The 20,895-nt window shown below is 41.7% G+C and overlaps 2 protein-coding genes across 8 annotated transcripts in view; one reads left to right on the forward strand and one right to left on the reverse strand.

Annotated features, from left to right (window-relative positions):
• The window catches only part of rpl27a (ribosomal protein L27a), a 462,905-nt gene that overhangs the window by 230,146 nt on the left and 211,864 nt on the right, over positions 1–20,895 (forward strand). The window lies entirely within an intron of this gene.
• The window catches only part of trim66 (tripartite motif containing 66), a 218,907-nt gene that overhangs the window by 61,778 nt on the left and 136,234 nt on the right, over positions 1–20,895 (reverse strand). For 5 of the 6 annotated variants that reach the window (XM_072272544.1, XM_072272543.1, XM_072272545.1 and 2 more), the window contains 2 exons: positions 11,188–11,294; positions 943–1,084 (listed from right to left, as the gene is read on the reverse strand). In XM_072272544.1, the coding sequence (XP_072128645.1) occupies positions 943–1,084; positions 11,188–11,294 (249 nt within the window). Of the gene's footprint in view, positions 1–942; positions 1,085–11,187; positions 11,295–11,425; positions 11,445–20,895 lie in introns of those variants that run through there. The other variant, XM_072272547.1, reaches the window with a different exon arrangement.

Genomic DNA, 20,895 nt, shown 5'->3' on the forward strand with positions numbered 1-20,895 from the left:
CTGATGGTGAAGGGGACGCTGGATCAGTCTGGCCAGTTGCCGAAGAGCATGGCTTCGCTCTTCGTGCGGTTGAGCCTGGCCCCCGTCGCTAGCTCGAACTGTTCGCAGGTGCCAATCAACCTGCGAACTGACCTCGGATCAGAGCAGAAGACGGTGACGTCGTCCATGTACAGGGAGGTTTTCACTTGGGTCCCTCCACTGCCTGGCAGCGTCACCCCTCTTATGCCCTCATCCCTCCTGATGGCCTCGGCAAAGGGTTCTATACAGCAGACAAACAAGACAGGGGAGAGGGGACAGCCCTGCCTGACTCCAGACCTGATGGGGAAGCTGTCTGTTTCCCACCCGTTGACCTGGACTGCACTACGGATGTCTGTGTAGAGCAGTCTGATCCAATTCCGGATTCCCTCCCCAAATCCCATTTTGGAGAGCACGTCCACCATGTACGTGTGCGATATCCTGTCGAAGGCTTTCTCCTGGTCCAAGCTGACCAGGCAGGCGTCCACCCCCCTGTCCTGCACGTAGGCGATGGTGTCCCTCAGCAGTGCGAGGCTGTCTGAGATCTTCCTGCCCGGTACAGCACAGGTTTGGTCCGGGTGGATCACCTGTCCCAGAGCAGACCTGACCCTGTTGGCGATAGCCTTGGACAGGATCTTGTAATCCACATTCAGGAGACAGATGGGTCTCCAATTCCTAATATCCTCCCTTTCCCCCTTCTGCTTGTAGATGAGGGTGATGATGCCCTTCCTCATGGACTCAGGCATGCAACACTGCCAATTCGATAAGCTCAACAGCTCAGTTCTCAGGTCATGATGGCCTGCCAAGCATAAGCAACCTAACTGATATAATCACACCCTCAAAGTGACAGTGGCCATTTCCTGTAATTGAACATGTTTCCTGGACCATTCGCACTTTGTGGTTCACAAGAGCTGTACAATACCTTACCTGCAGCATGTTCTGGGGTTAACAGCTTATGATGCTTTGTATCTTTCCCATGCAAATGCTCTTCCGAACACGCATTGCACAGCCACTTACTGCAGTCTGAACAGGACTTGAAGGCTGGCTTCTTTTCACATTCTGAGCAGTGCTGGCAAGAATAAACAAAGTCCAAGTTCAGCTAATTAATTCAAAAGCTGAAGTCACATCTACTAAAAGCAGTTTAAATTACCACATTATCATCCTTGACTCCAAGTACCAGCATGTTACATGTTATTGTTCACAGACTTCATATCTACAGAGTTTTTGTCAGCAGCTTCTTAACTCAGGGATGCAAGCGAATATTCAGGACCACACATTGACATGTTTTCCTCAAAATTAAATTATTGCATACATATTGCACTGTTAGCTCCTAAATATGCCGTGAAAATGTCCTTTCATACACAAAATTGCAGCCTTCCTTCACAATCTTAGCAGCAGCTACTTCGAAAAAAAACCACTGTACTCTGTTCAGCTGACCAACAGGAAACAGTACATTGTAATAGAATGCAATAATGGTCAGAACAACAATATTAGTGAAGATCTGCTTCAAAACAGTACAACAAAATGGTATGCTCCTCCTCCTCCCCTAGGTGTTCAAGAACTGGAAGCTAAGTTTCCCTCCAAGTAGCTCAGAGCAATTTTTTGTTGTATGCAATGTTTCCATTTTTAATAGAATCTGTAATGAAAGCATTTGAGATCAAACAGAAATCACTACTAACATATGGAATTTAACTGCAATTCAATAGAAGATTCATAACCCTTCATTAATTTCGCATGAACCGAACAGCAAGACTGCTGTCAGACCTCCTTCCACCCACTCTCGCCACCCCCACACCACGCCTGCATTTACTTTCCCTGGCTACTCCGATAGTAACTCTCAGACCCATGACCCATTAGAAAAACGGGGCAACAGGTGAATGGGAACACTTCCACAGCCGGACCACCCTCAGTCCATTGGCACTGCGTTTAAACCTGAAACTCCTGACTCAACAGCACTGTGGAAGCACTTTCTCCATGAGTGCTGGCCTTGCACAGAAATCCACATTCCAAAGCACGAATATATTTTTGAAAGATAAATAAAGCAAATAAAGAAAAAGTCTCACAACTATCCGTTTTGTTTTAATTTCGTTAAGTGCTGGTAAACACATTTAAACTTGAAAAAAAATTCTTTGCCAATCCAGCAAATACAATCTCATGACTTTTGGGAGCTTAATCATGTGTGCCTGTTCTCCCTCTATACAATAGTACTACTAGAAAGCCCCAGTCAGTAGCTTTTCCGGTTGAGCTCAAAGGATATCGAACACACAATTCACTTAAATGGCAAGGAGGGCAAAACAAGCGAAGTGTTCATGATAATGTACATTTCCTTTGCCTAAACATTCTTATTGACTCAGGCCTTACAGTATTCACAGAATACTGCCTTTGATATGACCTTTTTATGTGGGCAGATAACATTCAACCCACAATCATCACAAAAACAGGTAATCAGGCTGCAGGCATTAATGTGACAACTCCCTCTGAGCTGCAGTTAAATGTTGGCTTCTTGAAAATTGCAAACCTAAATTTGTGCTTAAAGAATATGGATGTGGGGATAATAAAGCCAGTTTAAACTTGGTGGTGGAGATAATACGCAGGAGTGGAATTTGCAATCTTTTGGATAAAATGGATTGAATAAAGAAAGCAAGGATTAATTTGTAAAGGCCAATCACATCTAATTAACCCTTCATTGATGATCTATTATAAAAGGATTGATAAAGAAAATGTAATTGATGTGGTTATGCATTTTCAAAAGAACTGGAGTGCCACCAAGGCAGCGTGCCAACAAGATTAAAACCCAGACTCTTATGGGGAAAATAGCCGGCTGGTGGTGTAGTGGCATCAGTGCCGGACTTCAAAGGCTCTCGAGTTCGAATCCAGCCAGCTCCCTTGCACGCTTTCCATCCATGCTGAGTTGAGCGTCGAGCTATCAACTCGGCCTCGTAAAAATAAGAAAGCCTGCTAAAAAAATGCCGCCATGATGGCGTCCCGATGACTCCACTCAGAGTTAAGGGCCGCCTTCTTCTCATTATTATTATTATGGGGAAAATAGAGGTGGAACAGCATAGTTAGAAAATTGGTTAAGTAACAGTAAGCAGTGCTGTCATGTATTAGGACAATGCTTTTCATAACATATATTAAGACGCAAGTATTAAGCCATCTGGCCATTTAAAGAAACTCCATGATCCATCCCAATTTTGAACTCAATGACCCAAGTCTGCAAAGCCCTCCAGGGCTCAGATTTCCAAAAATGCACCACCTGTGAGGAAATTTCCCCTCATCTCAATCCCAAATGGCATAACTAGTGTTTAATTTTTCTTCAGTGTCCTTATTCCCAATTATAAATTTTCCTGTCTGTCTTTAAAGTGACCCCCCCCCCCCCGGGAACTTGCAATCACTTGAGTAATCTATGGAAGCAGTTTATCTTTTTTGTTTCTTACCAGTTCACTTGAATTTTAACTTCCTTTTACCAATCAACAATTTGGTACTCCTTTGCCAAGTTCCAAAATGCCTCTATCCTCAAGGTTTATGGTGTGCAGGGCACAATTTCAAAACTCACTAATGTCACAAAACTTGGAGATATGGTGAACTGTCGAGGATAATAGCAAGTAACATTGGACAGACTGATGACAGATTAAATATAATGCTGAGAAATATAGGGTGTTATATTTCCAAAAGGATGAGAAAACCATAATTCAAAAATGGGGCACAAGACCAGAAATATCTTGGGAAATATGTTCATAGATGAGTGGTGTCGCAGCAACAACCTTGCACTGAACATCAGCGAGATCAAAGAGCTGATTGTGGACTTCAGAAAGGACAAGACAAGGGAAGACAAACCAATTCTCACAGAGGGATCAGAATTGGAGAGAGTGAGCAATTTCCAGTTCCTGGGTGTCAATATCTCTGAAGACTTAACCTGAATGCAACGTATTGATGCAGTTATAAAGGTGGCAAGACAGCGGCTATATTTCATTAGGAGTCTGAGGAGATTTGTTTTGTCAACTAAAACATTTGAAAACTCCTACAGATACACTGTGCAGAGCATTCTTTCTGGCTGCTTCGGGGGGGAAGGGAGGGGGGAAGAGAAGAAAGAGACTAATGCACAAGATCGAAGTAAGTTGCAGAAACTTGTAAAATTAGTCAGCTCCATCATGGGTACTAGCCTCTGTAGTATCCAAGACATCTTCAAGGAGTGGTGCTTGAGGAAGGTGGTGTCTATCATTAAGGATCCCCACCACCCACAACATGCCCTCTTCACACTGTTACCATTCAGAAAGAGACACAGGGGCCTGAAAGCACATACTCAGTGATTCAGGAACAACTTCTTCACCTGCCATCTGATTTCTAAATGGACATTGAACCCACGAACACTATCTCACTACTTCTTTTTAAAAAAATTTTGCACGACTTATTTTAACTATTTAATAGACAGATATAAAGTTAATAAAACTGTTTCTTTTGTTTTCCACATCATGTACTGTATGTCATTGTACATTGTAAAGTTCACAAAATTCACAACAGATGCTGGTGATATTAAACCCAATTCTGAATCTGAACTGATTTTGAATGTATACAAGGTCCCAGGGTATTATAGGGAGAGAGCAAGGAGATCACGATGAACCTCTAGGAAACACTTGCTCGGCCAGAAAAGGAGACTTGCATCAGTTCAGTGCATCACATTTTAGGAAAGTGTCAATTAGTTCATCAATGGGGATAATGGCTAACATCCATATTGCATGCTATTCACATTGTATTCAATTACTTGTAGACTAATAGAAGAAAAAAAGAATATTCCAGAACATACTATAATTATGATGCGTGGTCACTGCTATAAGATAATAAGGAATGAAAAGTGGGGGCCAATTTATCTCACAAATGGCACATTAATAACAATCAGATGTTCTACTTTGCTGATGGTTAAATGAACTATACGTATTGGTCAAGATATCAGGCAGTGGTAGCTACTCTCACAATATTTAAGCTATTAGATGAGTGCTTGAATTGCCAACGGTAAGTATAGTTATGGATAAAGCAGCAAAATAGGATGAATATAAATGGGCCATTGATGGTCAGCATGAAGATGGTGGGCCAAAGGGCTTGATTCTATGCTGAATAGTTTCACAAGTAACCCCCACCCCCACCCCGCTCTTGTTAACTCTAGTGCTGTGAAATCCTTTTGCTCACATCAGAGGGGAGTTGAGACTTTGGTTCAGCATCATGTCTAAGAGACCATTTGACAGCGCAACACTAAAGTGTTAAATCAGCCTACTGAGCTCAAGTCCCTGGGTAGGACTTCAAATCCTCTGGTATGAGACAAGGGTACAATCAACTGAGTCATGACTGACAAGCGTTTTTTTTTGTTTAAGTATGACTAAAACTATTATGACTAACATCTATATGATCCTCTGGTGATCTGTTGAACATGCCTTTATAATATTCAATTCCCCCGATTAAATGTTATGGGTTTTACATCACTGGCAACTCTATTCACAATTTTAGTAATTTAGAGGCCTCAGCTGTCTGTTCAGTAATTAACATTTTGCCCTCTTCTCACTTAAACCAACTTTTCTTTTGCTAGAGTTTAGTGATTGAAATCTTATAAAGTCATGGTTAGAAATCTCTCTAGTGCCCACTTCACAATAACACTACACCTGTGCGAATCCCCACAGTGTCTGGTGGCCCTGTGATCTGTCTCAGAAGCCAACATCAGAATATCCTTCAAGAGGGAAAATCCTTGCAAGACATCAGGCCTGGCAGGATACGGAAAACCCCTGCCAATCAAATGGCTGGAGTCTTCAAAGACACCTTCAAACTCTCACTGCTGCAGTCAGAGGTTACCATCTGCTTCAAAAGGTTATCAATCATACCGGTGCCCAAGAGCAGAGCCAGCTGCCTCATTTACTATCGCCCAGTAACACTCACATCTACAGTGTTAAAATGCTTTGAGAGGTTGGTCATGGATAGAGTAAAGACCTGGGCCCACTGTATTTTGCCTATTGCCACAACAGGTCTACGACGGACACAATCTCATTGGCTCTCCTCTCAACTTTACAGCTCTTAGACAACAGTAAAATATATATCAGACCTGTTACTTATCAATTACAGCCTGGCGTTTAATACCATTCCTCCCACCCCACCACCAATCAACAAGCATCAAAAGCCTGGGCCTCTGTACCTCCCTCAGTTTCCTTAATCAGGAGACCACAGTCAGTGCAGATCGGTAATATCATCTCAATATCAACAGAGGCGCACCACAAGAATGTATACTTAGCCTACTGTTCTACTCTCTCTACACTCACGGCTGTGTGGTTAAATACAGCTCAAACACCGCCTATAAAAATGCCAATGACACCACTGCAGTTGGCAGAATCTCAAATGGTGACAAGAAGCCATGCAGGAGTGAGATCGATCCACTGGTTGAGTAATGTCACAACAACAACAACCTGGTGCTCAAAATTAGCAAAGCCAATTAAATGACTGTGGGCTTCAGGAAGGAAAGTAGGGAGAATGCACACCAGCCCTCATTGAGGGAGCAGCAGTGGAAAGAGTGAGCGGCTTCAAATTCCTAGGCATCAACATCTCAAAGGATCTACCTTGGGCCTACACACACTGATGAAATCAGGAAGGCAGTGACTCTACGTCATTAGGAGTTTGAGGAGATTAGGTATGTCCAAACAGCACAGCCCACTGAACTTGCAGAATCACAGAAACTTACAGTAGAGGTGATCACTTAGTCCATTGTCTGAGTTGGCCCTTTGAAAGAGCAATGTGATTAACTCCCACCACCACTGCTCCCCTGTCACATGACCACCTTACAAACAATCCTGTTTCTTGTCCCTAAATAAAAGATCTCAACCCCAAAAGCCCATCCAATTTATTATTAAAGTCATTCATGGTATCAACCGCCATCATGATTTAGGCTATAATTTTTCATCTCAATCATTCTACTGAAACTCTTTTCTCATCCCATCCAATGAATCAAAATCCCCATTCACTCAGATATCAGAGAAAACTGGTTTCAACATATACACCAGCAAACCATTAACTTTCATTTGGTCCACAAGGTCACTACAAGGGAACTATTCCTGACATTTCTGACCTCTTGTCACAATTGGTCTTTCTATGCTAGGAGCACATGCTAAAACTCTTGGAATCCCTTTCAAGGACAATACTTCTCTACTGATGCCAGAATTGAACACAAAATGACAACTGAGATCTGCACTTCCAGCATGATTTTCTGTTTTTATATTTAATTTCCCTACTCATAAAATGAATAATCCAACTTTTGTTAAAATCTCCATATCAAATGGCTGTAAGCATTTAGCCTTTTAGGGATCTACACATGGATATCAAAATCTGTTCCCTGCATGGCTCAAAATTGCACTATTTAAGATATTAACACAAGAGATTCTGCAGACGCTGGAAATCCAGAGCAACCTACACAAAATACTGGAGGAACTGAGCAGGTCAGGCATCATCTATGGAAATGAAAATGAGTCAACATTTCAAGCTGAGACACTTCATCAGCATCTCAGCCCAAAACTTCAACTCTTTATTCCTTTCCATAAATGCTGTCTAACATACTGAGTTCCTTGAGAAGTTTCTGTGTGTTACACGGGGGGGGGGGGGGGGGGGGGAGGAGAGCCTGTGGTATGACGAATTACTGGGTGAACAAACAGTCTTTGAGGTACTGCAAGTCTGTGTCTTTATTGATGCTTTGCTGTATGCTTGAGTGCTCGGTTGAGGGCGGTGATGCTTTTTTTGGGTATGGAGGGGGTGATTGTTGCTTTGCTGCTGCTTGTGCGTGGGAGGGGGAGCTCGGGGAGGGGGGGGCTTTGGGGTCCTAACATTTAACTGTCACTCATTCTTTGTGGCACTCCAGTTTTTGTGGATGGTTGAAGAAAAAAATTTCAGGATGTATATTGTATACATTTCACTGACATTAAATGTACCTTTCAAACCTTATATCTAGTTGTTGCTGTCCATAACTTTGCACTACCTGCCTGTAGATCACATTATGTAGTCTGTATAACCACATCCATTCTGTTTATACATTACTCAAACAAGATAACTACCATTTTATATTTGCATTGACAAAATTAGGTAAAAAATTCACTATCATACAAGAAATTTGATGCATATTTTCCATGTAAAAACCCCCCAAAGCATAAACCTTAAAATTATTTTTCTCCCAATTGTACCAGCGAGCCACGCACCAACTGGGTTACAAAGGAAGTACAAAGACTTGACCTCAGGCTATGATCAAACATCACTCTGTCTAGGGGAAATGCGAATGCTGTTGCTGCTTTGGCTTCCTACCACGAAACCGACCCATGATCCCATTAGATGCAATCACTAAGATACAAGATTTACACATGAAACTGTATTATTAAAAAAAATTTGCAGTTGAAGTTGCAACTCCTTTAATTCAATACAGAAAGATGCACAGTAAGGTGCAAGTTTTCTTCAGACCTTACAGCTTCGTGACTAAACAAACAAAGTGGATGTGGTGTCATGTGCAAGTCACAGGTCACTGTGCTTGATCAGCAGCAACAGACTGAAGTGGAAACTGTAGGTGACTCAGTTAATTAATACAAGATAACATACACCTTATTCTGCAGAAAGTCAATGCAAAAACTCCAAGACAGACATTGAAATGTTATTAAAAGTCGGCGATAAATCTGCTCAAACATTTGGCACTGCCCTTCCTGGGTCGAATTTTGCTAGAATTGTCAGAGTATAAAACTAAAAGATTGGTGCCAAGCATGGAAACTTGTATCACTACTGAACAATCAGGCAACACAACAAAAACACAAAAGCTGCCTCACATACATTGTCATCACTTCCACAGTTGGTGCTCTGCAGATAATCAAATGTTGCTTTCATTTTAATTTAGTGAATATCTATTTTTTGCCAAGACAGCAGACGTACCTTGCCGTCTAAAGCTAGGTGCGTGGAGTGTGTGACTTGGCTAGGATATCAGGGTTCCCATGCTCCAGTGTGCCTTTGACTTTGTGCTAACTGGGTTAGATTTTGCTTGATTCAACCCATGTCTTGCGCGCTCTCTCTCTCTCACATGGTCTTCTACAGGCATATCAAATTCTATGGATCCACTCAGCCAATTGATTTGGAAGCCTCCCTTCATGCCCATTCCACACAGTGGAGTAATCAGAGTAGGTAGCAGACCTGGACTACTAGTACCGCATAGTTTCAAAAAGGTCCTGTTGTCAAGGCCTTTTCAACTGTCCCTTTTCAAATCCATCTTAACATTAGAGATATAAAATCAAGTGACAAATAAAATCTTTACATTTAAAAAAATGTATTTAAGCTTTTGACACACAAGTTGGAAGAATAATATTAAACTTAAAAGAACAATCCAAACCATGTAATTTTACCTCCAGGTCAGTGACTCCACTCACAAACCCTGGTTGGCATAAAGAAGTCAAGCCAGATACAAAGTCTATCTGGTCTCTCTCAGTAGATCTGAATTTGCCAACAATTCTCTTGGACTGGGTGAAGACCGGATCATCCCAAGCCATTAAACGATGCAAGAGAGCTCAAGGGCAGAACTAAAAGGCATTCGACTCCCTCAAGGGCTGCTTATGTAGAGCAAATTGACCAGTAGTCACTGTGACTTCCGAAGCACTCCCTATGCCAGACCAAAGGGCCAATAAGGTCCATTCACCAACAACAGAGCTGATCATTCTGGAATGAAATGCAGCACGAGGGTGAAAGCTAAGCTGCCACACAGATTACAGACCAGGCTACTGGCCCTCAGACACAATGAAAGGGCTTCCTGAAGTGGACTGAAGGAGCTCCAGAGTACCCATGGGAACAGCTGACAAAAATCATTCTCACCTGATATTTGTACCACAAAGTTGACATCATGAGCAGAAAGTAATTGCTGTTAACTACTCAAAAACATCCATGTAGTACCTCTGACACAAAAGAACACTAAAGGTGAATGAGAACATGATCAAACAAAACTTCCACATCAGCTACAGAAAGTGAAGTTGAGACACGAACAAGCACTTGGTCAAGCCCATAGCTTTTTGAGGAATATCTTAAAAGAAAGAAAGGTAACGATGCAGAAAGGTTTGCCAGGGATTCCAGATTCTAGAATAGAGGCAGTTGATGTTTTCGCTGGCAATGGAGATGTAATTAAAATCAAGAATCCTAAAGATTTCAGAATTGGAAAAGCACCAAGATCTGAAAGGCTACTACAACTCAGACTTTCAAAAATGCCAACAAAAGAGGGGTCAGAAATTAAATTGGAGGGAATTAACCCAGGTAAGAATAAGCAGCTGCTCCTTTTCAGCCAATTTCCTTTTTTTAAAAAAAAACTTAGCTAACTGCAAGCCAAAATTTATTTAGCACAGGTCAGGAATAATATAAATTCTCTTCACTCTTGAGAACCAGAGTGACACAGTGAGTGATTCTAATTTTTCATAGTTGCAGTGTCCCAAGTTCAGTCATGACCTCCAGTCCTAAATGGAATTTACATGAACTCTATGACCACATGGGTTTTCCATGGGTGTGCCCATTTCCTGCCACATTCAAACAGCAAATTGGTTAACAAATTAAATGGTTACTAGAAATTGCCTCTAAAGTAGATGGGTAGTAGAACTGGGGAGGCAGTAGCTGATGGGCACATGTACAATGTAATGATGTAGCTTAGAGAAAGGGATGAGGAGAAAAATAAGTGGAAAGAAAAACAGCTAGAAAAGCCACGCCCCCAGCAAAAACTTCAGAGACTAAGAATATTTTCGAATGTCCATGATGGTTAGAAAATACTACAAGTCAAACAAGCAATTAAAAAATAACTCTAGAAGGTGATTGAAGCGATCAAAAACACTTGAAATTATTACAGCAAACTCAATTTAAAACCATGATAAATTCAAAAATGCTTTCACTAAACAAGTTTGTTTGATCTGGATACTATAGATGGAACATAAAACATTGATTGATGCAGATAACTCAGATATGCAGCTCCAGATATAAATGCACTCACAGTTTTTTAAAAAATCTGGTGAACGAACCGAACTCGCATATCAGACACGACAAGAGTATGCTAGGTGGTTTTAAATTTTACATTAACAACCATCTTGAAAACATCGATAATTGAAATGCAGTCAGTTACGAATTGGAACTCTAGATTTATGCTAATCTTACCTTATCCATGGTTTGGGACACAGGTGGATACTCTCTGATGAAGACGTTCTCCACTACATCGCCCGTGAAACACGTTTGCTTGCAAGCGGGGCAACAGATGATACTGCCTGAGGTCGCCAGAGAAGCAAAAAAAAAACACCAGATCAACAGCAGGAAATGAAATTAACCACATATACAAAAGCAACAAACACAGTTTCAACACTTAATGAAAAATACCTATTTCCAAAGATAACATTACTTTGCAGTGATGTTACATCTAGGAAAATTTCAAGCCTTCTGTCACTTTGAAGGAAAATACTGAAATGATGCTTAAAAAATTTACTCAGAACTGCATTCATGTTGCACTTTTAACCTACATTAAATGATTCAAAGAGTGCTTACATCTAGTGAAATACTCTCTTCATTGTTTGAATGTAAGGAACTGAAAGCCAATTGCCATTCATCAAGTTCCCTCAAATAGCAAAATGACAGAAACAAGTGAGGTTCAAACAGGTATGAAAAATGCCCAGATCACCAAGGAAAGCTCCTATTCTCTGAGGATCTTGTACCTGCACACCCAGGACTCCTTCAGTGCAGTACTACTGTCAGACAAGATTTTGTGCTCAGGTTTCTGGAGTGGGATTTGAAACCACAAACCTCTTACTCTTGATGAAAGACAAAGATAACAATTGCATTGCAGGTGCCACCATAGCAAAACCCGTCTGAGTTATGTCAACTTGCAATGCAGTTGACAACAGATGTGTTGACTTGAGCCAAGTGTATTAATGATTAACAAGAGACAGTAAATATCAAAAACTGGATACATTTTCATCCCATTTTAAATAAAGCAAACAATAGCAATTGAGAACTACTTGGGAGAGGATTTTAGAAAACCATTGAGATTACGTTCAAATGCTTTGATATTAATAGTGTGTGTATAAATGGACTTGTAGTCAAATCATGCAAAAGAGTCAGTTCAAAGAATGACCCAAGAAGCAGTGGAAAGCCCGAGTAACTTAAGAGTTCCATAAACATAGATGGTCAATATGGCACAGAGAGCAACAAGAAAATAATGGAATAGAGTCCATAGTTTCTGGGGGACATGAATGTATGAGTAGAGCAGAAGCATTACAAAGTTAACCTGGAGTATTGAAAGCAACTCTAGGGACCATGCCTTGGAAAAGACTTATTGTCTTTGCTAGGAGTGTAGCGTGGATATATCAGTTGGGATACCTAGTTATATTTCAAGGAGATGAGGCAGAAATAGGGCTCCATTTTGTTGAATTCTGCAAGATAAAACTCAATTGAGGTTTTCAAGATTTATGGGCAACTACTGGAGTAAATACAATAAAAATAAAGTATAAGCACAAGATTTTGCAGATGCCGGAAGTCTTGAACAACATACACAAAATGCTGAAGGAACTTAAAATCATAAGATCATAAGATTTAGGAGCAGAAGTAGGCCATTCGGCCCATTGAGTCTGCTCCACCGTTCAATCATGGGCTGATCCACTTCATCCAGTCATCCCCACTCCCCTGCTTTCACCCCATACCCTTTGATGCCCTGGCTAATCAAGAACCTATCTGTCTCTGCCTTAAATACACCCAATGACTTGGCCTCCACAGCTGCTTGTGGCAACAAATTCCACAGATTTACCACCCTCTGACTAAAGTAACTTCTCTGCATCTCAGTTCTAAAAGGACGTCCTTCAATCCGGAAGTTGTGCCCTCTTGTCCTAGAATCCTCTACCATGGGAAATAACTTTGCCATATCTAATCTGTTCAGGCCTTTTAACATTTGGAATGTTTCTATGAGATCCCCTCTCATTCTCCTGAACTCCAGGGAATACAGCCCAAGATCTGCCAGATGTTCATCATACAGTAGCCCCTTCATTCCTGGAATCATTCTCGTGAATCTTCTCTGAACCCTCTCCAGTGTCAGTATATCCTTTCTAAAACAATGAACCCAAAATTGCACACAATACTCCAAGTGTGGTCTCATGAGTGCCTTATAGAGCCTCAACATCACATCCCGGCTGTTATATTCTATACCTCTAGAAATGAATGCCAACATCGCAATCGCATTCGCCTTCTTCACAACCAACTCAATTTGGAGGTTAACCTTTATGGTATCTTGTACAAGGACTCCCAAGTCTCTTTGAATTCTCTCCCCATCTAAATAATAGTCTGCCTGTTTATTTCTTCCACCAAAATGCATGACCATACACTTTCTATCATTTGCCACTTCTTTGCCCATTCCCCTAAACTATGTAAGTCTCTCTGCAGGCTCTCCATTTCCTCAACACAACCTGCTCCTCCACCTATCTTAGTATCATCGGCAAATTTAGCCACAAATCCCTTAATACCGTAGTCCAAATCATTGACATACATCGTAAAAAGTAATGGTCCTAACACTGACCCCACTGGTAACTGGCAGTCAGCCAGAATAGGATCCCTTTATTCCCACTGTCTGTTTTCTGCCGACCAGCCAGTACTCCACCCACGCTAGAAACTTCCCTGTAATTCCAACCTGTCAACAGCCACAAGGCAGTGGGGCCGGGGAGTATCCCAGGACACATCCTCAAAGTGTGTGCTGACCAGCTGGCTGGTGAGTTTACAAACACTTTTTCAAATCTCTCTCTCCCAGTGTGTAGTGCCCTCCTGTTTCAAATCATCCATCATTGTCCATGTACCTAGGAAAACCAAGGTATCATGCCTGAACAATTGGCGCCGGTTGTACTCTCCTCAATTACAGGCAAATGCTTTGAGAGGCTGCTTAAAGACTACATCTGCAGCATGCTACAACCCACACTGGACACCCTACAATTCATCTACTGACAGAACTCGTCTACCAATGATGCCATAGCCACAGCACTGCACACCCTCCTCATTCACCTGGAGAAGAGGGATGCACATGTTAGAAAGCTGTTCCTGAACTACAGTTCAGCATTCAACACCATAATTCCCTCCAGACTTGACAGGAAGCTCAGAGACCTTGGCCTGCACCCCACCTTGTGCAGTTGGATCCTAGACTTACTATCGGATCGCCGACAGGTGGTAAGGATGGGCTCCCTCACCTCTGCCCCTCAATACAGGTGCCCCCCAGGGTTGTGTCCTGAGTCCCCTCCTCTACTCCCTTTACTCCCATGACTGTACTGCCACACACAGCTCCAATATGCTGATCAAATTCATAGATGATATGACATTGATCGGCCTTATTTCTAGCAGTGACAAGACAACTTCTCCTCTGTCGGCTAACACCCTGACACAGTGGTGCCAAGATAACAATCTCTCCCTCAATGTCCAAAAAACAAGAGCTGATCATGGATTACAGGAGGAACGGAGACGGGCTTGCCCTGATCAACATCAATGGGAGTGCAGTTGAGAGGGTGAGTAATTTCAAGTTCCTCGATATGCACATCACCCATTATCTCACCTGGACTGTACACTGGCTTTTTGGTTAAAAAAAAAAGTATTTCGCATCTCTTCCACCCCAGATGACTGAAGAAGTTTGGCATGGGCTCCCAAATCCTCAAGATCTTCTACAAGGGCACCATCGAGAACATACTGACTGTATCATTGCTTGGTATGGGAACTGCACCAACCTTGATCACTGGGCACTGTAGAGAGTGGTATGGATAGCCTAGCACATCTGTGACTGTGAACTTCCTTGTCTGTTCCCATCCCTCTCCAATGTTATGGAAAAGGAGATAGAATTGTGATCACTATCTCCAAAATGCTCTCCCACTGAGAGACCTGAAACCTGACCAGGTTCATTTCCCAATACCAGATCAAGTACAGCCTCTCCTCTTGTAGGCTTATCTACATATTGTGTCAAGAAACCTTCCTGAACACACCTAACAAACTCCAGCCCATCTAAACCCCTTGCTCTAGGGAGATGCCAATCAATATTGAGGAAATTAAAATCTCCCACCACGACAACCCTGTTATTATTGCATCTTTCCAGAATCTGTCTCCCTATCTGCTCCTCGATGTTCCTGTTACTATTGTGTGGTCTATATTTAAAAAAAACACCCCGGCTCAGGCAGCATCTATTGAAGAAGAAAGCTTGGGCCAAGACCCTTAATCAAGACTGGTGAAGGGTCTCAACCCATAATGTCTGCTGTTTATTCCCCTCCATAGATGCTGCCTGACCTGTGGAGTTCCTCCAGTATTTTGTGTGTTGCTAAAAATAACCTAGTGCTGGTCTGAGAGAACAGGACAAGAGAGTCTTTAAAAAAAATTAAGAGCTAGGGCTTTCAAGAGGGAAATTTAAAAAATGGCACACTTCAGCATTAGGTACTAGGCAACAGGTACTAGGACAATTGTTAATTTTAAATCTGGGACCAATATTGTTTGTTCACTAAATGTATTGCAGTAGAGGGACAACCAGGTATGTGGAGCCAGGTTGCACATCCACAAAAACTGTATTGTACAAGGGAAAATGGACGATAGGAGCTCCATAAGATACTCTTGCTCCTATTTTCCTGTGCATCTGGTTCCCTCTTGGCAGAGAACTAGCTTGGTCCATTTTTGTAATAGTGCACTGTTTTCTAGATAAGTACAGATTCAACACTACTCAAGAACCTCAATATCTCAGGTAAAAGCAGGCTACCACATAGGAACCCTCACCAAGAGTTGAGGCATCTTCTGGCCATCACCAGTTAACAACAGCTGTAGCTGGTTATATCAATGACTGATACTGCATAAACTTCCTAACACGATATTGACAACTTCTTCTAAACTTACGACTTTCACCTTTATTGAATGACACGCTCATGCATTGATGGAGCATTATCTTACATTCTACACCATCTGGATTTGGACTTCTGACCCAACAGCAATAAGGGCACATCCTCTCCACATGGATTAAAGCAGATTAAGCAACTTTAAGAGAAGTTGAAGATGAGCAACAAATGCTCCCTCAGTTAGAGCAACTTGTATTCTATGACTTAGCAAAAGCACAATCAAGAAGAATTTCTACAATCTGCTTGTAGTGAATCTCAATTTATTTTTGTTCCATCATACCAGATATAACAGTTTCAGCAGTGTAATCAGCCAAAATTAAGCCACCAAGAACAAATGTTATATCTATAAATATGAATATGCTCACAGTTTTGAAAAATATATTGGCCTGGATATTGCACCAACCATCAAGCCATCCAAGCTCACGTTGATTGCACTTACCTACAGCAGATTCCAGGCCAATCTTCCTCAAGAAAACTACAACTCCAGCAAATAAGGAAAAAGAATAACTCTGTGCAAGTGAGCAGAATTCCAAGCCTAGGTGCTTTGAATACATGAAAGGTTTCACTCCTCCGTTGGAATTCAGATAGAGTGCTAATGGCAAAACAATTGTCCATATTCAGTAATCAGCTACGGGTGGTTCTGTTTCAGTCAACGCCAAAAAAAATCTTAACCAACCAACCACAGGTAACAGTTACAAACAAAATTCTTCCATCCTGCTTTGCCATTTGAGGGAGTTCTTTAATGTGACTGGCACTCAGTTGTTGCGATGAGATGACATCATGGTTGATGGGCATCTTAGATCCTGTTGAGCTGGTGAATGACAGTAAGTAGCAACAGAAAAGGAATAGCCTTCATCACAAATCACAAGATCTCTGTGGGTGGCCTTCTGAAGCCAGCAGCTTTCCCACTGACAGCAAATCAATGCTATCGTGCTTCCTGCTCAAAGACCGCTGGGCAGCTGAATAATTCTAGCAATTCTCATTTCCATTAACATTTGAAAATGACCACACCCAAACAAATGAATGGATCTGATTTGAAATTACCGCTCATCTGATAAATTAATCTTGTACAGGAAGATTAAATAGATTCCTAGCTCAGAGGAATTTCACACAGAACACATGATAATGAGTGCAAAACAGCAGTATGGTGCAAAGATAGTCAGAGATGTAATATTCAAATAAAATAAAAATATTAAACCATACAATATTGGCTGGATATCCACTACATACAGACTATGCATATTAAATGCTCATTATCAACTTTGATTTTAATTTAAAGTTGTGAATGGAATACTGAGTGCTGTCTCTAGCTAAAGGTGCAAACACTGCACGACAACTATTACTTATTAGCATGTACTTTTAAAGATTTTGAGAGTACAACTCAAATTGTAACAACCAGTATTTTTTTTAATAAAAGATTGTCAGCTTGGCCAACACAACAAAGCTGCAAATAATTTTGATCATTGTTTGTTTGAATAAGAACAACCTCGGGGGAAAAAATAATCAATGGTAAACTCTTGAGGCAAACTCTTCTGTACAGGTGTCAGGAGTTCTGCGATTTGGCCTAGTCCAGGACTCGATTTCTAAGACCGCCACAGTGAGTCAACATACTCAACTTCGTGAAACCATTTCACCCTCAAAGGAGAAAGACAACAACCACTCTATACTTCTTTTCCCTGAAAAGTACCTACTTTAACATTAAACAAATAAGACGATGTGAATCTCCTCTGATCAGCAGTTGAAAGCAAGAGAATGAACAGCACATTCTCAAATGTGAGTTGCATTCCTATTGATCTGACCACAGCACGAACAAACATCGCGTACCAATGAGTTGAGGTTCCACCAGTTTGAGGTGCAAAGTTTCTGCAAGCAGTGACCCAACTCTCTGCATTTGAAAATATTGTCCAAAAGAGGCACAGTCAATGCATCATTAAATTGATGACACCAGATTGAGTGGAAAAGAAAATAATGCAGAGGTTGCAGTCTGCAGAGATACAAGCAGGTTAGGTGAGTGGGCAAGGATCCGGCTGATGTCGTACAATTTGACTAATGGAGGTCATCCACATTGAAAGGAAAAATAGAAGATGATATTGTTATTTAGATGGTGAAAGACTGCAACATGTTCTAGTGCAGAGGCCAGTGAATGGATTACAAAAGGTTAATTATCAGGTGCAACAGGTTATTAAAGTGGTAAATGGAATTTTGGCCTTCCTTGCTAGACGGATTGAATATAATAGCAGGGAGGTTATGCTGTAATTGTATGAGGGTCTGCTGAGGCCACAGCTGGAATACTGCATGCAGTTCTAGTTTCCTTACTTAAGCAGAGATTTAATGACATTCAAGGCAGTACAGAGAAGGTCACCCAGTTGATTCCATTGACGAGGGGGATGAAAACAGAAAAGCATAGTACAGGCTTTAAATTACTCCAAGATCAATCTAGCTCCTCCCACCCACAACCCCTCCATTGTCCTTTCAATCATGTGCCTATTTAAGAGTCTCTTAAATGTCCCCAAGACCATAAAACACAAGAGCAGATTGAGGCCATTCAGCCCATTAAGTCTGCACTGTCGTTCCATCATAGCTGATTCATTATCCCTCTTAATCCCATTCTGCTGCTTTCTCTCTGTAACCTTTACTGCCCTGTCTCATCCGGAAACCATCATCTTCCACTTTAGATATGCCCAATGACTTGGCCTCCACAGCCATCCTTGGCAACGAATTCCACAGACTTACCAGCTAAAAAAAAAACCTAAACTATCTATCCTAAATAGACGCCCTTCTATTCTGAGGCTGTGCCCTCTGGTCCTAAACCCAGTCACGAAAGGAAACATCCTCCCTGCATCCCCTCTACCTAAGCCTTTCAATATCAGGTAGGCCTCAATGATATACCCCCTCATTCATCTAAACTCCAGCAAGTACAGGCCCAGAGCCATCAAATGCTCCTCAAATGTTAACCCTTCATTCCCGGAACCATTCTTGTAAATCTCCACTGGACCTTCTCTGATGACAGTATATCCTTTCTTAGATAAGCGTCCTAAAACCACTCATAACATTCCAAGTGCGGGCTGACCAATGCCTTAAAAAGCCTCAGCATTACATCTTTACTCTTATGCTTTAGTCCTCTAGAAATAAAAGCAAACATTGATTTGCCTTCCTTACGACCAACTCAAACTGCAAGTTAGCCTTTAGGGAATCCTGTGCAAGGACTTCCAAAGTCCCATGTACCTCAGATTTTTGAATTTCCTCTCCATTTAGAAAATAGTCTACACTTTAATTTCTTCTACCAAAATAGCATGCACTTCCCGACACTATATTCTAATTGCCACTTCTTTGCAGTCTCCTAATCCAAGTCCTTCTGTAGTCTCTCTATTTCCTCAAAACTACCTACCTCTCCACCCATCTTCATATCATCTGCAAACTTGACCACAAAGTCCTTAATTCTGTCGTCCAAATCTTTGGCATATAATGTAAAAAGCAGCCCCAACACAGACCCCTGTGGAGCACCACTCACCACCAGCAGCCAAACAGACAAGGCCCCCTTTGTTCTCACTCTTTGCCTCTGCAGTCAGCCAATCTTCTATGCATGCTAGTATTTTTCCTGTAATACCATGGACTCTTAACTTGTTATGCAGCCTCATGTGTGGCAGCTTGTCAAAGGCCTTCTGAAAATCCAAATATACAACATCCACCAACTCTCCTTTGCCTATCCTAACTGCCATTTCCTCAAAGAAATCCAACAGGTTTGATAAGCAAGATTTTCCCTTAAGGAAACAATGCTGACTTTTGGCCTGTTTTCTTATGTACCTCCAAGTATCATGAAACTTTATTCTGATAATGGACTCTTACATCTTCCCAACCACTATAATGTATTTTCTTCTGACTCTTTCTATTCTTGAAGAGTGGAATGGCATTTGCAGCTTTCCAGTCCTCCAAAAACATTCCAGAATCTGTTGATTTTTGAAAAATCCTTCTTGAAAGATGGGCGCCATGACAGAGTAGTGGTTAGTGCAAGTGAAGTTATCCCCTTTGGTTCAGGAGTCTAATGGTTGAAAGGTAGTAACTGTTCCTGAACTTGGTGATGTGAGTTTTAAGGCTCCTGTACCATCTTTCTGTTGGCAGCAGCAAGTAGAAAGCATGACCTGGGTGGTGGGAGAGTCCCTGATTGTGGATGCTTCTACACAAAGCGTTGTGTTACTTGTGATGGACTGGGCCGTATCCAAGCAACACACACAAAATGCAGAACTCAGCAGGCCTGGTAACATCTATGGAAAAGAATAAACAGTTAACACTTTTGTTGGATTTTCCATACAACGCTGTGATGCTCTCCCCCACACATCTACCTAAGTCTGAGTTTTAGATGCCGTGCTGAATCTTCACAAACTCCTAAGGAAGAAGAGGGGCGGCCAGGCTCCCTTTGTAATTGCCTTTAAGTGCTGGGCCCAGAACAGGCCCTCTGAAATTTAAAGTTGTTGACACTCTGCACCTCTGATACTCCGATGAGTACTGGCTCATGGACCCCTGGTTTCCTCCTCTTGAGGTCAATAATCAGCTCCTTGGTCTTGCTGACATTGGGTGAGAGGTTGTTGTGACACCCCTCAGCCAGATTTTCAATCTACCTCCCATATGCAGATTTGTCATCATCTTTGATTCAGCCAATGCCAATGGTGTCATCAGCAAACATAAACATGGAACTGAAGATGTGTTTAGCCACATAATCATAAGTGTACAGTCAGTCGAGCAGGGGGCTAAGCACACAGCCTTGCGATGCACCTGTGTTGATGGAGATGCATGTTATTCCCAATCCAAACTGACTGGGGTCTGCAAGTGAGGAAATTAATGATCCAATTTAACAAGGAGGTATTGAGGCCAAAGCCTTGAAGCTAATTGATTGGTTTTGAGGGAATGATGGTGTCTAATGCTGAGCTGTAGTTGATAAAAAGCATCCTGATGTATGCATCTTTGCTGTCCAGACGTTCCAGAG

This window comes from Mobula birostris, chromosome 11, assembly GCF_030028105.1.
Source record: "Mobula birostris isolate sMobBir1 chromosome 11, sMobBir1.hap1, whole genome shotgun sequence".
Lineage (NCBI taxonomy): Eukaryota > Metazoa > Chordata > Chondrichthyes > Myliobatiformes > Myliobatidae > Mobula > Mobula birostris.